Here is a 15,821-nt window from a genome sequence, read left to right as displayed (position 1 = left end):
AGGAGGGAGGAAGGGACGGGTATTTGTATACACAAGGAGTGCAATGCGCACTACCCGAAGGATGGACATATTTGAAACACGGACTTGGGGGGGGAACCAAGGGCAGCACATGTAACCTAAACATCTGTGCCCCCATAATATGCTGAAATAAAAGAAAAAAAAATCTTAGTCTTAGCATTATTAACTGTAGTCTGGATTATCCTTTATAATCCAACAGAATGTCCTCCAGGTTCATCCATGTTGTCACAAATGACAGGATTTCCAACTTTTTTATGGCCACATAGTATTCCATTGTGTATATATGCTACATTTCCTTTGTCCATTTATCTGTTGATGGACACTTAGGTTGATTCCATATCATGGATTGTGAATAGTGCTGCAATGAACACTGGGGTACAGGTATCCCTTTGACATATTGATTTCATTTTCTTTGTATATATACCCATTAGTGGGATCGCTATCATACAGTTCTATTTTTAATTTCTTGAGGAACCTCCACACTATTTTCCATAATAGCTACTTCCAAATACTACTTTACATTCCCACCAACAGTATGCAAGTATTCCATTTTCTCCACATCCTCTCCAACACTTAACTGTCTTTTTGATAATAGCCATTCTAACAGGTGTGAGGTGGTATCTTATTATCGTGGCTTTAATTTACATTTCTTTGATGATTAGTAATGTTGAGCATTTTTTAATATACCTGTTGGCCATTTCTATTTCTTCTTTTGAGAAATGTCTATTCAGATACTTAGCCCATTTTCTAATTGGGTTGTTTTCTTACTTTTGGGTTGAGTTCCAAATATATTTTAGATATTAACCCTTTATCAGCTGTATGGTTGGCAGATATTTTTTCCCATTCTGTAGGTTATCTTTTCACTCTTGCTTGTTTCCTTAGCTATGCAGAAGCTTTTCAGTTTGATGTAATCCCATTTGTCTATTTTTGTTTTTGTTGCCTGTGTTTTGGGGTTCATATCCAAAAAATCATTGCCCAGATCAATGTCATGAAGTTGCCCCCCTATGTTTTCTTCTAGCACTTTTATTAATCAATCCTCTGTTTCTTTAGCTTCTATCTACTGACAATATACATAAGCAATGACAAAATAATAGTATGCTTTTACTTCCTCATACCTCTCCTCCACCGAATTAGATGGTTATATTATTTCTATTTATTCTTTCAGTACTTACCCTTACACTTCAAAATATATTATTAGCTTTAAATAATTTTAAATCCTAACAATAAAAGAGTGAGAAATCAGAGTGCATATACCACCTCTTACCTTCTCCTCTCACTTCCAACTTCTGTTACAGCATTTCTGAAACCATAATTTCCACAGTTGATTTTTGTCTTAATCTTATAGCAAATTCTTTTGCTGTAGTTTCTCCATTTATCTCTTGTTTGGACTCTACCCTCTTATAGCTTCTTCATAAAATTCTCATGAGAAATATACTCCCCAATTTTTCCATGTTTAGAAATGTTTATGTATTGCCTTCATACATGTTAGTTATATATTCCCTTGCTAGAATGTATACTACATAAAGACAGGAATATTTTGTTTTGCTTGGTGTACTGCCAAGAACAGTACCTAGCACATAGTGGTTGCACTATAAATATTTGTTAAATGAGCAATATACAAAGGAAAAACACAAAAGAGCTCTTAGGTCAGGATTTTCCCTCCTGAGAATTTTGTAAGCACTGCTCTTTGAGAGCTAAATTCAAGTTTGAGACCTATCTGATTTCCATGCCCACCACATTTTATTTTTGATTTTCAGCAATTTGACTCTGAGAAACCTAAGTGTGGTTTTCTTTGTTTACCCTACCTAGAGCTTGTTGAACTTGAATCTGTGAGTTTATATTTTTCATTAAATTTGAAGATTAAGCCAAGTTTTACTAATGTTTCATGTGCACTCAAAAAATGTATATTCTCCATTGAAAGGACCTATTTTTATCTATCAGATCAAGCTTACTAATTTTATTATTCAGGTCTTCTAGATCTTTGTTCCTTTCAGCTGCTTAATGCATCAACTTTTAAAAGGGATATCTTAAAAACTCCGACTAAAATTGTGATGTATTTCTTCCCACAGTTCTGTTGATAGTCACTTGCTTTGTGTATTCCGAAGGTATGTTGCTTCAGATTGTATCTTTTCTATTACATCACTAATAAATATCACCCTTTGTCCCTCATGGCATGTTCACCTTATATTTGTTTTGCTGATGTTAAAACTGCTGCCATGGCCTTTGCTAATATTTGCCAGCCGTATCCTTTCCATCTTTTTTATTTTCAATCATTTGTAAACTTTTGCTTTAAATATGTCTTTGTAGATATTGTCACATCGTTCAAACTCCAATCTGGGAGGGCTGTATGAGGGTGGGAATGTCAGTGTCTCTGGAGGGATGAAACGGATGGGCAGACCTTCAGCCGAGCCGGGAATACAGGTGGAGGCAGAGGTATTTCAGAGTGGAGGAGCTTGCAAAAGTTCATAAAGCGCTTTCTTAATTTATTCCTACCTAAACTCGTTGGTGTCTTGGGAGTGCGGTTTGATCCCAAATGGCTTAACAGGCTTTCTGAAAGAGCTGAGGTGATCAGCATGTGACCACTTGTGCCTCGTTTCAATTGGAAAAGGAATATTCAAAAGTTGGAGGAAATTTCCTCCTGTGAAAAACAGGTTATCTTGCCTCAGGATTGTTGGATTAAATTGAAATAGTCTATTTGTAATGCCAAGTCTAGTGCCGCGGACATATTCAGTTACTGTATAAATAACAATAGAAGCTCAGTATTTCACATGTGTTAATTTGTTTATTTCTCACACAACCCTATGGGATAGGCACTCTTAGTATTCAACTTTGCAAATGAGGGAGCGGCCACAGGCCAGGAGACTTGTCCATGTCACACAACTGGTGGAAAGTTACCGTGAGGGGAGAGTTCAAAGGCAGACAACCTTTATGGAACAAGGGGGAGCAAACGACAAGGGAAGGAGAGAGAGCCCCTTAACCATGTCATTACTGAGCATCCAGATGCTCTCTCGGCTGTACATTCCTTAAGTTATTAACTCAAAAGCTCAAGGGACTAAAAGCTTTTTGAAAACACTGGCTCTTTTCCAAAGGACTGGCAGGTGGGGAGATAATACAGATGACCCAACTGAAAACATGAAAGTCAGAGACATTTGCCTGGCAATGAGAAAATAGTCAGAATAGGACTGCCCACTAAACTACACAAAGACCCGTAAGAAAAAGTTAGGGACTGACAGAGTGGGTGAGACAAAGCATGTGCACAATTGCTCTGCTTCATATCTGAAGCACGGGGCAACAGGGGAACCGGGCCCAGAGAATGTGCAAACCCTGCTCCAACTCTAGTACTGATACTCTGGTAGGATTTAGAGGAAGGTACTCATATATTTCCTTGATCCAGAAATTTTGCATCTCCTAATGTTTAAGCAACAGTCTGTGGCAAATACTGTACAGAACACATAACTATCCACAGTTCCTAAAAAAAGAAATTGCATTCAAAGTAAGGCAGACATCAGAAGACATGCCATGTGGGATATTTTCCAGGCAGAGCTATCGGGGCTGGATAGACATATGAAGATGGACTTCCAAAAAGAAATCTGAGAGCCATCATTTCGAAAGACTCCCTTATTTTTCTTACTCTAGCAAGTAAACAATGATATGAGGTCCTATGGGGAAGCAGGAAGGACAATGATCTCTTTAATCTTCCTGACCACCCAAGGCGTGTCTTAACCCTCTCCAGTTTGCAGGTGGGTCTGGCTGCAGCTTCCTTCCTATTACCTCATGAAGGATGCAGGAAGGAAGGATGGATGCACACTGCTGTCTGTGAACTGACCAAGAGGGAAGGATTGCTGGTGGCCACAGAACTGATCAAACTGAACTTCACCTTTACAGGTTTAGACTCACTGCCAGACAGTAGCAACCCTGCATTTGTAGAGCACCGGCAGGTCACAAGATGTGCGGCTCCCTGTAGCTCCTGTCCTCAGACAGGTTGTGGTTCTCTGAGTGCTAAGTAAATCTACTCAATTCACATAGGTACTTTGTTAACGCTACACTTGCAGGATCTCTGGGATACAAGAGCTCTTACGAGAATCTAGGGTCTGACACACCTATAGGAGGGGCCTTGCCAGTGTCATGCTCTGAATGGCAGACTGGGTCTGGATTTTTCGCTCTCGGTCTCATACCCTCAACAACTGCAGTGACGCATCACCAAGATTTTAGCTGGCCAGGAAAATGGACAAAAACACAAACACATTTTAGTATCGTGATTTTTAAAATACATCAAATGACATCTTTTAAACCAATGACAATGGTTTCTATTCCTGTTTCCCACCCGATTCCTCTTTTGGAATATACTCTTCAAAAACATGAGGCTTGGTAATGAGGACTCTGCAAGCCAAGAGTCCCAGATTCTACTGCAGCAACCCCAGCATGACTTTTTCTTGTGAAACTCCTAATAAATCATTCAGTTTCGCCTTGAAGCCACCGAATGACTGGAAATAATTTGGAAGCTGGTGTTTCGAATCATTACCAAGTACACCTACCTGACAGTACTATTTACCCCAAGAACTGCTAAAATTCCACCCAGCAAGTCCACAGTAAATTGGCGTCTCATCCCCGCCAGGAGGGGGCTCACATCAAAGTTGTGTTAACTTTCAATAGTCCATTTTCAGCTGCCTTCACCAAACCTGTCCAGTAGTTGCCTTCTGAAAATCCAGTTCAAATCCACTAGGCCTCCTGACGGACAACAAAGAGGAGAACAGTGGTGAAAGCAAGAGCCCCGCACAGCCTGAAGGCTCTATGACACGGCATGTGGTGGTGTGTCACTCTGGCAAGGAAAGCGTTGGGGAGCCGACCCCCATTTACCTTCTGTGAGGTTCTGAACACACTGACAGGATGGAACGGCCATTTATGGAGCCTCTACAATGTACAAGGTATGATGAAATGCCCTTTCCATATTTCAACCTATCCTCCAAACACCCCTTTGATGGTAAGATGAACCTTGTAGATGCGGGGCAGCTCAGGTTATGGGGCCTGACTGAAGTCATTCGGCTAGAGAGTGGCAGCGTTAAGATTCTTATGTGTCTGTGTTTTCTGAAGCTCATGCTGTCTTCACACTACACACAAGATCTCTAACACCAAAATGTTTTAAGTAAGAAGCCCGCGGAAGAGATGTTTCTATTCAATGGCTACTGGGGTGAGGCTCCTCTTCTGAGCAACAGACCGAAGGCTGAGTGGAGTGTTAGATGCCAGCAAGGCGGGCTGAATTCACAGCTGTTTGCCTAAAGATGGCATCTATGGCTGTTCACCATGACTGCTACCAGGTGAGGACTGTGCAAACACACCTGGCAGTCTGCGTATATTTAGACCAGGAGAGTGGAGAGGACATTATTTATGGAAAGGCAACAGATTTCAATGAAGCCAGACTGCCTGGATATATTTATTTATTTAAAGAGATGGGACCCTGCTCTGTCGCCCAGGCTGGAGTGCAGTGGTGCAATCATAGCTCACTGCAGCCTCGAACTCCTGGGCTCAAGTGATTCTCCCACCTTAGCCTCCCGAAGTGCTGGGGTTATAGGCGTGAGACACCGTGCCCAGCCCAGACTGGCTGGGTTTAAATCCCATCTCCTGTTTCGCTTCGGAACAGTCCAATGCGTGTGTGCACACGAGGGCGTGTGGGTGTGAGGTGGTGCAGACGGAGCAGCAGGAAGGGCCGTGTGCTGAGCTTGCTCAGGCTGGTCAACGGGCACCGGAGGCATGCTGAGTATTCTATTTTGGGTATGTTTAACATTTCCCATAACGAAAGCTTAAAAATAAACCTGGGCTCCTCTGCTTCCTAGCTGTGTGACATGGACAAGTCTCCTGGCCTGCCTCTGCTCCACTTGTAAAACTGAGTACTAATAGTGCCTACCTCACAGGGTTGCATGAAAAATAAATGCGTTAGTATGTGTAAATATTGAGTTACTATTACTGCTTATATAGTAACCATGAATGTGTCCCAGGCACTAGACTTGGCAGACAAATACACTATTGCAATTTAATCCTCCCAACAATCCCGAGGCAAGATAACCTGTTTTTCACAGGAAGAAGGAGACTCTAAGGGGTTCCAGCAGCAAAATCTGCATCAAAACCCAGGTTTGCTTTAAAAACTTGGTTTTTTCTAGAGGGCTCACCTCCCCTAAAAGTGACTTATTTATGGACAGGGAAACTGAGACTGGGTGGGTTAGTCCACAACTCTGAGTGGCAGTAGCTGGGAACTAAATGTAGATCAGGCAATTACAGAACATGCAGACTGTGCTCTTTCCACTAGAGTGGACAGGCTGTCCTTGCGCAATCCTCTCAGCCTCTGCCCTGGGAGGAGGGGACTCGCCAGGGTACCTGTGAAGAGTAGGGATGGCCACAGACACCACCCTCCTCCCTCCAGCCCCCAAATGAGAGAGCCCTCAGGGCAGTGTTTTTCCCAGCCCAACAAGCACTGAAGCTCATAACAGACCCAAATAAGGGGCAGAAAAACTGAAACCTAAGAGGGACTTCACGCTGGCAGCCCCTGCATTTGGTAAGTATTCCAGCAAATCTCTTTCCAGGGCCACCCGCATGTGAGTGAGCACAAGGACCACCAAGTCCTTCCTCTTAACAACTGCTTTGTCTTCCTGAGAGACTCACTCCGAGAGGCCCCAAATCTCCACTAACAGCCTGTGCCATCGGTGAGTGAGTGAGCGAGTCGTGCAGCCACCGAGATTGGAAGAGCGCTGCTCTCCCCACAGATCTCTGTAATCAGCAACGACAGCAGAACAGACACCCTCAGCAGTTACTGTGAATCTGACTTCCAAAAAGAGGCTGCTCCACCAGGGACCAGAATTGCACATACAGTGCATTAGAATGAAATGAGGAGGCTTTCCAGACAATTTGTATGGAAGACTCAGCTGGCATGCCGGCAACTTGCATCCTTTCAGCTAAGAACAAAGCAATCCTGCCCTCTATCTCCAGGACCACTCTGGTTGTTGTTTGCACATTCCTACGTATTAAAGTAGAAAAGACTAGTATAAAAAGCACTTGTGGTCAGGTTCCAATTAGAACTCTTCTTTTTGCTAAAACAAGCCAATTAACACACCCTTTCTGTCCCTCTCTCCAGACTTCCTCAATCTTAACATGATCCAGTCAAAAAGCACATTTTTACTGGAAGTGCTGAACAGAAGTGGGAGGGAAAAGGAGAGGGGGGAGCCACAGGAGTGGGAGGGAGGGGGGAGGCCCAGGACAGGCGCCCCACAGGCAGCACCTCCTGGCAAAACAACATAAACATCCAGTTTAAGGCTATTATCTCCTTTATTCAAAAAATAAATATTTCACTTTGAATCAACATATTTCAAATCACATTAAGCACAGAGAAGAAATACAGTCCCTTTGGAGAGTGTGAACACGTGTAGCAAAGAGTCATGTTCCAACAATGGGGATGAGGTGAGTACTGATTCCAGCTGCTGCATGACCCAGAGACTTCGCCTCTCACCAGGTGGAGCTGCTTATTGATTTTAGGAGAGAAAAAGAAACACGCACTGCTTTGAAGTCTGAAAGGCACATGAAGTGAACCATAAGGTGTATGGCACATTCACTGATAAAATGTTCCCTATTCCCTCCCAAGAAAAGTGGAGAAATTTTAATCAAGTCAAAGACTAGAGAAGACAGGGTGCTCCTGCTCAGAGCTCAGCATCACGAGCATCTCTGCACGTGAAAGCCGTTTTTCTCTTTTGCTCCCCCTCCCGCACCTCCTCTCCCTGCCAGTGGAGTCCACGCCAGCCGTGGCGCTCACTCGGTGACGGTGGGGCGCGTGGCCACGTACACAAACACCACGATCAGGAGCACGACCACGGCCAGCGTGGGCAGCACCACCGTGGTGATCTGCTGCCGGGCCTCCTGCATGGCTTGCTTCCGCTCCTTCTTGTCCTTGGACGTCTCCTTCTTGGGCTTCCCTTTGAGCTGCCGCATCTTTCTTAGAGGATGCTAGGAGGGTGTGTCCAGAGGGCTTCGAGAAAGGGCCACACACACTCCTCTTGTCAAGGCGTGGAACCTCCTGTAGGGAGAACAGCTATGATCAAGAACGAATGGAGTGAAAGAAAAAGGTGATCAAGTCAAAGGCAAATAAAGAACCAGGAAAAATATCTGCAACTTAAATCACAAGGGGCTAAGAACAGAGGTCACGTCAGGCTTTAAGTTCACTCAGGATCAGCCCCTCTAAGTGGCAGGCCCTGGGAACACGGGCACGTGTACAGGGCACGCTGCAGCCAGGCGGCAGGTGCTGGGAGAGGGGCCATACAAATACCCTGCTCCGTGTGTGCCATGAGGTGAAAGGACTGGGAAGCACCAACTACACCGCCCCCAGCCCGAGGGGGGGAGGTCCTTTCTCCCTTCCACGGTGCTACCCCCCTGCTTCCCTGCTCTAAGTTCATCATCTCCCCAGCCAATCTCCAGGCTGGAACCACAGGCAGCCTGCAGACACCGGGCATGAGGCTCCCTTCCTGCCCTAGCCCAGGGGAGCCAACTTCTCTCTGCTGGTTCCCTGCCCCTTCACCCAAACCTTCCCAAGCACCTGCTTCGTGCTGGGCCCTGTCGGGCAGAGTGGACACAGACTGACAATGACCGCGGCTGGCAGAGTCCACAGTCCTGCCCGCTCAGCCTGGGATTCTCTCATGGTCAACTTTGGGGCTCGTGGAGATGCTCAAGAGGCAAAGGAGAACGGTCAGGGGCAGGGGAATGACGAAAAACCCTTGGATAACTACAGAGCAACATCTCTGTAAAAGTCTGCTTCTTAGCAAGAGAAACAGACTTTGGCTGATTCAGATTGAGTTTACTTACAGTCCTCTGACATCTCACAATAGAAAAGCCAGAGAACCAGGCTGAGAAAATGGGCAGAAGGGAGCTGTGCTGCCATTTGAGAGCCCGGCCCGTGCTCCTAGTGCAAGGATGCCACAGCCTGCGTCACCGCCTGCTGGCTCTTAGGCAGGAGGTGCTGAGCCACCATGACCGCCCCCGGAAACTACAAGTGGCTGCTGCCACCATCTCCAGGATGAACCCTCCACCGCCCCGGCTTCCCGCATCACTAGCTCCACGTGCGTGTGACTGCCCAAGCCTGGGCCGCGTGTGCCCACAGCCTCCCCACTTCTATAGCAGGGGGAGTATTTTCTAAACGCAGTGGAGGGGGCTGGGCATCGGGCAGGGATATAACAGACAAATATCCATTATAATATGCTGGAGACTCGCACAGTTAGGGATTCTTGGTATACCAACATTCCTCTATCAAAGGGACTTTTATGCCAGTTTCGTCCTGGGGCACTGGGTAGCCTGTCATCACCGTGATGGGGACAATGACGTTGACACCTGAGTGACTGTATTAGGTGGCAGAATATGGATTCCCTGTTGGGAAAGGTCTTGTTGATACTGTTGTGTTTTTTGATAAGGCATCCTAATCTCTTACCACTCCCTCTTGTCCCATATAGACTCCAAAACCTTTTTTGTATCATTCACAGTCTGGCAGAGTTTCTTAAGGTATGAGATGATACTATATTATTATATATTATTATTGTGCTGGGATGACATACTACCAGTCAAAAGCAAATACGCTAAGCAGCCCCATTTGGGCCAGTGTACAATTTCCATCAGGCAATTAGGATTAAGAGGTAAAAAAAATACCCACTATTACTTTATTAAGGCCTGACAGTTGTAGGAACCCCCAGCTTTACCGATTCTCCTTTTCAAATCTTCCAAGGACTTTCAGAAAGACCTGGGTTCAAATCCAGGACTAACCGCTTACTGGCTAAATGGCTTTAGGAAAGTCACTGACTTCGCTAGGCCTCCATGTCATCATCTGAACAATGAGAACAACTTCTGTCTTAAAGGAGGACTGTGAGGATCTGAAAAGAAAGCATTTGGGTTACGTGGTAGTGCCCACGCTCGCAGGGCTGTGGAGGAGATGGAACAAGGCTGTGTAACTTGGTGCTGGCACCGAGTACGCACTGGATTTGCGCTAGCTGGCACAGCTGGACTCACCCAACAGCCCCGATGGACAGGCTTTATTACCCCTGTTGTAGACAGGAGGAAAACAAAGAGCAAAGCAGAAAAATGTCTTGCCAGTAGTCACCCGGTCTGTAAACAGTACCAAATGGCTTCTAATAGAGCAACGGACAGCACCTCTCGTCCAAAGTGGCAAACCACAGCCCATTCTCTCCCTCACACGGCCTCATAAAATTGTTTAAGAAGAAACAAGCCATTAGCAGCACTCCGATTCGTGGCCATTTCCCCATGGAGCTAATGACCTGTCAGACCCTGCTGCTGTCTCTCCTGGGGCTCTGGCCCCAGCTGCTCTGGCTGTGCGGCCTGACTTCATCCGGCTCCCTGAGCTGCCGTCTGCATCCTCCCACACACGTGCAGTGGACAAACAAAGGCACCAGCCTCCACCATGACCAGCTCTTAACATTTGTGAGATGCACTCAGAAGTTCCTGGAGGCTTGAGAAAAAAACCTCAAGTTGCTAGAGACAGTGCAGGTCTGCTCAGGATTTAAAGGACAAACACGCTGGTCTGAATCCTGGGTTCTTGACCAGGCTGTGGTGGGCAGCCTCCCTGCTCGCGTGCACCTGTGGGGCTGGGCAGTGAGAGAAAGCATTTCTGAGATGACAGCTGAGGAAGGGGGACCCTCTGGTGAGGACAAAGGCTGGGAAAAGCAGGCAGAGGGCAGAGCAGACTAAGCCAGGTAGGGCCAGACTTCCTGAGGAGTGAGAGGAACAGGAGAGGACAGGAGGTGACGCAGGGCAGCGGAGGCCAAGTCCTCCAGGGCATTGCAGGGCTTCTGTGAAGAGCTTTATTCCAAGAGCAGCACAAGGCACTGTCGGGCTTGGCATAGGGAAGCACAGGTATCGCACAGCTCCCTCTGGCTGGTCAGCGGGGAGAAAAGGGAGTCTCTGGAGCAGCCCGGGGAAGCGGGGTGGTGGCCCAGAAATGGCTGGTCAGCGGTGACTCAGGATGGAATTATGTTCTGAGGGTACAACCAGCAGGCCCTAGGGACACTGGGCGTGGCATGTGAGGGAAGGGGAGGCAAAGATGAGCCCAAGGTCTGGAGCCTGAGCCCCTGCATGGGTGGTGATCCGGCCTCATGAGTGGAGAGGGAAAGGGCCTGGGGAGAGCAGATTCGGGAAAGGACATGAGGTGCCCTGTTCACACCTGTCCGCGTGTGACGATGCCTATTAGAAACTGCCATGGAAATATCAAGGAGGCAGCTGGATAAATGGCCAGGAGCTTGGCCTGGGCTGCAGATCTATATTTGGAAGTCATCAGCTGCTGGACTAGGTGAGATCTCCATGGGCAAGGTGGAGAGAGAAAGGGCCCAGGACTGAGCCTGAGTCACCCTGACAGCTACAGGCCAGGGAGGGGAGGTGCAAGCAAAGGGGACAAGTGAAGAAGACAAAGAGAATCAAGAAAGTCAAGGTCACTGCTGAGAAGACAATTAAGATGAAAATGAAGCAGCAACTACCGAATTTGGTGAGTAGAGACCAACCGCCTGGAGTAACCCCAGTAACTCCAGGGGAGTGAGAGGTGAGGCTCAGACAGGACCACTAAAGTGTGGCTGCAAACTGCTTGTTACTTGTCAGGGGAGGCAGAGGGGATTGTGCCAGAATATACGTGAACACACTGCTTCCTTCACCGGGGAGTTTTGCCGTGGAACATGCTCAGGGCACAGCTGATTTACTGCCTGGTGCAAGCTCCTTCATCTGCCGGCAACTTGTGGTAAATGGTTTGCAGGACAGCACTCCACATAGCACTAGGACTGACACCCAGTTTGAAGCTCTGTGAAGAGCATGCGTGGCCAAAAGGACTTTTCTTTCTTTAAATAATGAGAAAAACCAGAGGATGTTTGAGGGGTCTAACAGAATGGAAGAAAACCTGATGCTGAAAAAGATGGGGTATCCGTAGGAACGAGATGAGAACTCAAATGGACAGACCTGCCTTTGAGAGGCAAAGGCACACCTTCAAATTCAACGAGAAGGAAGGCGGGGACGGAGGGGTGGCTCTATACTGTGGTGGTGGGAACAAGTTTCTCGACGAAACCGGAGAGGGCTTCAGCGTGAAGCCTGGGGAGTTGGGAGGTGGCCGTGAGTAAAGAGAAGCCACAAGTAATCATCTTGGAGGGTGGGAAAGCAATTTGGCAGAGAAACAGCTGTCCTGACGTCCTCCCTGCCCATGCCTGCCTTCCTCTGAGTGGTGAGGACGGTGTCACCACGCCCTGACCTCACTACTGCACCAGGTCCCGGGCCAGGCGGCTCGCACAGACTCTGCCGGGACCTGTGAATTGTGGACTTGCCTCAAAAGCAGCTGGGACGACTGGCCTCTATTTCAAGAATCTAAGAAACATGGAGGGACCCTGAAGTTGGACAATCACGCGGGTGTAGGCGCTGGGAAGCCAGGTGGGAGATGAGAGGCTGAGAGAGGAGACTCTTATCTTTCCAGTCCAGGCCCTGCTAGGCCCAGCTCTACCACGGCTCCTACCCTGACGTGTTTCCGTCATGATGAACGCCTCTCTTGACGTGCGCTGGCTCCAGTGGATCTCTGTACTGTACGCTGGGAAGAGCCCTGGCTAACACGATTGCTCTGGTTTTGTGGTAAGGAATCCCAAGCCCTTGCCACTGTCACAAAAGTAGGGGGTGGCAGGGTCAAAGGTCAAACCCACATCTGCCTGACTCTGGAAACCTGCACAGTCCCATCTTCCCAACCAGCCCCACACATCTTCCTGCCCTTCACCCTCTCTGTGGGCCCTTCATTGCTCACCAGCCCCTGGCAGAGGAGAAATAAAAAACGAAGCTCACACGGCTCGTTTGGCTTTTTCCCAGCAAGCAGCTCAGGCAGGATGGAAGCTGACGCCACCGGCTAAGTTCCAGCTTTACGACTGCCACTGCCTCTAGCTCCCCTAATCGGGGAGATGGAAACTTCACAAATGCCTGAGTTCCACCGGTTCTAACTGCCCCACCCCCACCAACGTGAGCCCACGGCAACAGGTTAGCACCAGAACATTCCACCTGGTCTCCAGCATGCCTGGGCAGGAGAGCAGGAGGCAGAGAAAAAGGGAGAGAGGACACATTCTGTAACAGAATTTTTTAAGTTTATGAATTTTCTCTGATTATAACTTTCCAGTCTTTCCCTAGTATATGTGTATACAGATATCCATGTATACACATGCTGATGATGTTCTTTATATGTAACTGTATAATCTCCAATTTAGAGATTATAATGTACGTAGGGTGTTGGGTCCTCTTGGGGAAACAGCCAGGAGGAGCCGTAGGAACACAGGTTTGAAACCAGGTTTGAGCCTCGGCTCTGCCATGCCTGGTTATACGACCTTGGGCAAGGCCCCAAATCATGTCCTGACTCTCCTCCTCTATAAAATAGGTAAGAAAGCCTGCTTTGTAGATTTTCTGAAAAACAAGAAAGAATGGATTATCTGAAGCACCTAGTGCATGAACGGGCCATCCCGGATGCTCAATAGATGGCACACGGCAACCTGCTATCCAGGGAGCTTGTCAGTGGAGAGGCACGTGAGGCTGGGAAACACCAGGGAATTCTACCCCCTTTTGGAGGGGACACCATATGACCCATGGGTGACGGAATCAATCCCCCGGTTTTTTCTTTCCCCTGAGTTACCAATCGGCTGTTGGGCAGGTCTGTTCAAAAGTCTGAAGGGAAAGGCCTGGCTCAGGCTGCCGAGGGAGGCTCAGGATTATGAAGATCGTCCCCAGCTCCCTCCTGCCACACCTGCTGGCCCCGCGCTGCCCCAGCCGTAAGCCACACACGGCTGCGGAGCACGTGGAATGTGGCTGTGGTGCGCGTAGGCTGTGCTGTGGTATAAGACACCACCGGAGATTTTGAAGACCTAATGCCAAAAGAAAGAATGCAAAATATCTTATTAAAGGTTTTTTATACTATAATATTACCATGTTAAAATGGTAATATTTTGAATATGCTGGGTTAGATAAAATATATTAAGAGTAATATCATCTGCTTACTGTTTTACTGTGGCTACTAGAAAAGTTTTAAATTCCATGAGTGGCTTGCATTACATCCTTACTGCACAGCGCTGTGCTAGCCCCACGCAATACGGAGCACATCCCGCCCTCCTGGAAGCACACCACAGGCACAACCCGCAATGCTGAGAACCACCCGGGCTTCACAACCCAGCCCCGTTTGTGCTTCGCAGCCTCTTCCCGCTCCACGTGACCACTGCTACCAACTGCGACACCTCCCTGCACGCTCACACCTCTGTGCCTCTGCTGACGGAGGACCTCTGCTGGCATGCCCTCTCCCCTCATGTCATGTACCTGCCACGGTCTCTCTCATCCTTGGTCAACCCTCACGCACGGCCTCCACCCGCTTCTCTGGGCAGAAGCAACAGCTGCGCCCTCAGTGCTGTCTCAGGACGCGGGTGGAGCCTTTACTGCAGCACGGCCTGCTGGCCGCTGCCTCGCTGGCTGGCCTCTGACGCCCCCGCTTCTGGCACTGCAAGTGTGTCTTGCTGGTAATGCTACCCTCGGGCTGGCATGACACCTTTCCCATAACAGGCACTCAATAAACATCTGCTGGACAGAATATCAAAGCTGGAATATTTTAAGACAAGCAGTTCATCTTAAGCAACTAACCATAGAGTTAGAACAAAAAATTCTGTAATAAACAGCTAGCTTGCTACCATTTATAAATACTTATTTCATTCTCCCCACAGTCATACAAGATTGGTATTTCTACCCCCACTTTACGTGATGAAACTGAGATTCAGAAAAGTATGCTGATTTGCCCAAGGTCAAAGGTTACCGAGAACTAGCACAGTCTCAGCTCCAGTGAAAACCCATAATAAACACTCATTAAATATTTGATGAATGAACAACTGAATGAGGATTTGAGCCCAGAGCTGATTCCAAAGCCCAGCACCCCCTCTGTGTGACCACACAGTGCGTCCCAACCACCCCACAAGCAGGGACAGCGGCTGCCACTTCCTGGGTACTCACTTCCTGTCAGGCTTCCACACTTAAGCCCCCCACAGACACGCAGGCCTCCCAGCAGTCTTCGTCCCCACCTTGCAGACACGGAAACTGGGGCTCAGAACAGGCCTCAGGTGGTCAGTAAGGCGACAGTGCAGCTGGAATTCCAGCTGTCTGGCTCAGAAGTGCTCCCTCCACCACACACAGCGGCTTCCAGGGCCTGGGCCATCCCCTGCAAAGCATGGGGACCAATGGGGCACAGATTAAGAGTCTGTGCCTGGTTCCCGCCCCTCAGCTCCAGGACACAGGGAGGGGTGTGGGAGGGAACACAGGCCCTCTGGGCTTGTCTCACTGGCAGCAGATAAAGTCTGTTCTCCCAGTCAAGCTGGCCGGACTCCTGGAAGGTATCGCTGCATGAGCGCCCCGGGCTGGGCAGTCGGGTTGAAAGATGCATGACATCCTGCTTAAATTCCCAACAGAGGGCCAGGCTGCTCCGAAGGCCCCCAGGAGAAATGCAACTCTCTCTACCCTTCCCTGTACTGCCCAGGGCCAAAAGCACTAGGGGAGACAAGGATGTCACAGACTGCTGGAGGGGTGCCCGCTGGGAACAGCCTGCACCCACCTGAGTCCAGGCTAAGTCGCTGTGTACCGTGCCATTACCTCCCACCACACTGTGCAAGCTCAGAACCAGGCTCAGGCGCTCACTGCTGGCCCAGTCCCAACCTGTTCTCCTTTGCTAAAGCGCCGAAGCTCTCCTGTCTTCCCAACTGACAGTTTAAGGTGCCACCTAAGAAACGGACTGCATT

The 15,821-nt window shown here is 48.2% G+C and overlaps 1 protein-coding gene across 1 annotated transcript in view; it reads right to left on the bottom strand.

Moving 5' to 3' along the window:
- Nucleotides 1-7,313: 7,313 nt before the first annotated feature.
- SMCO4 (single-pass membrane protein with coiled-coil domains 4) overlaps nucleotides 7,314-15,821 on the bottom strand; it is a 70,270-nt gene continuing 61,762 nt past the window's right edge. Inside the window, exon 3 of the mRNA XM_012657228.1 lies at nucleotides 7,314-8,074. Within this exon, the coding sequence (XP_012512682.1) occupies nucleotides 7,670-8,074 (405 nt within the window). The 3' untranslated portion in view covers nucleotides 7,314-7,669. The remainder of the gene's footprint in view (nucleotides 8,075-15,821) is intronic.

The sequence above is a fragment of the Propithecus coquereli genome, unplaced genomic scaffold, assembly GCF_000956105.1.
Source record: "Propithecus coquereli isolate 6110/MARCELLA unplaced genomic scaffold, Pcoq_1.0 Scaffold534, whole genome shotgun sequence".
Lineage (NCBI taxonomy): Eukaryota > Metazoa > Chordata > Mammalia > Primates > Indriidae > Propithecus > Propithecus coquereli.
The sequence above is the reverse complement of the archived record's forward strand: the minus strand, read 5'-3'. Positions and strand labels throughout refer to the sequence as shown.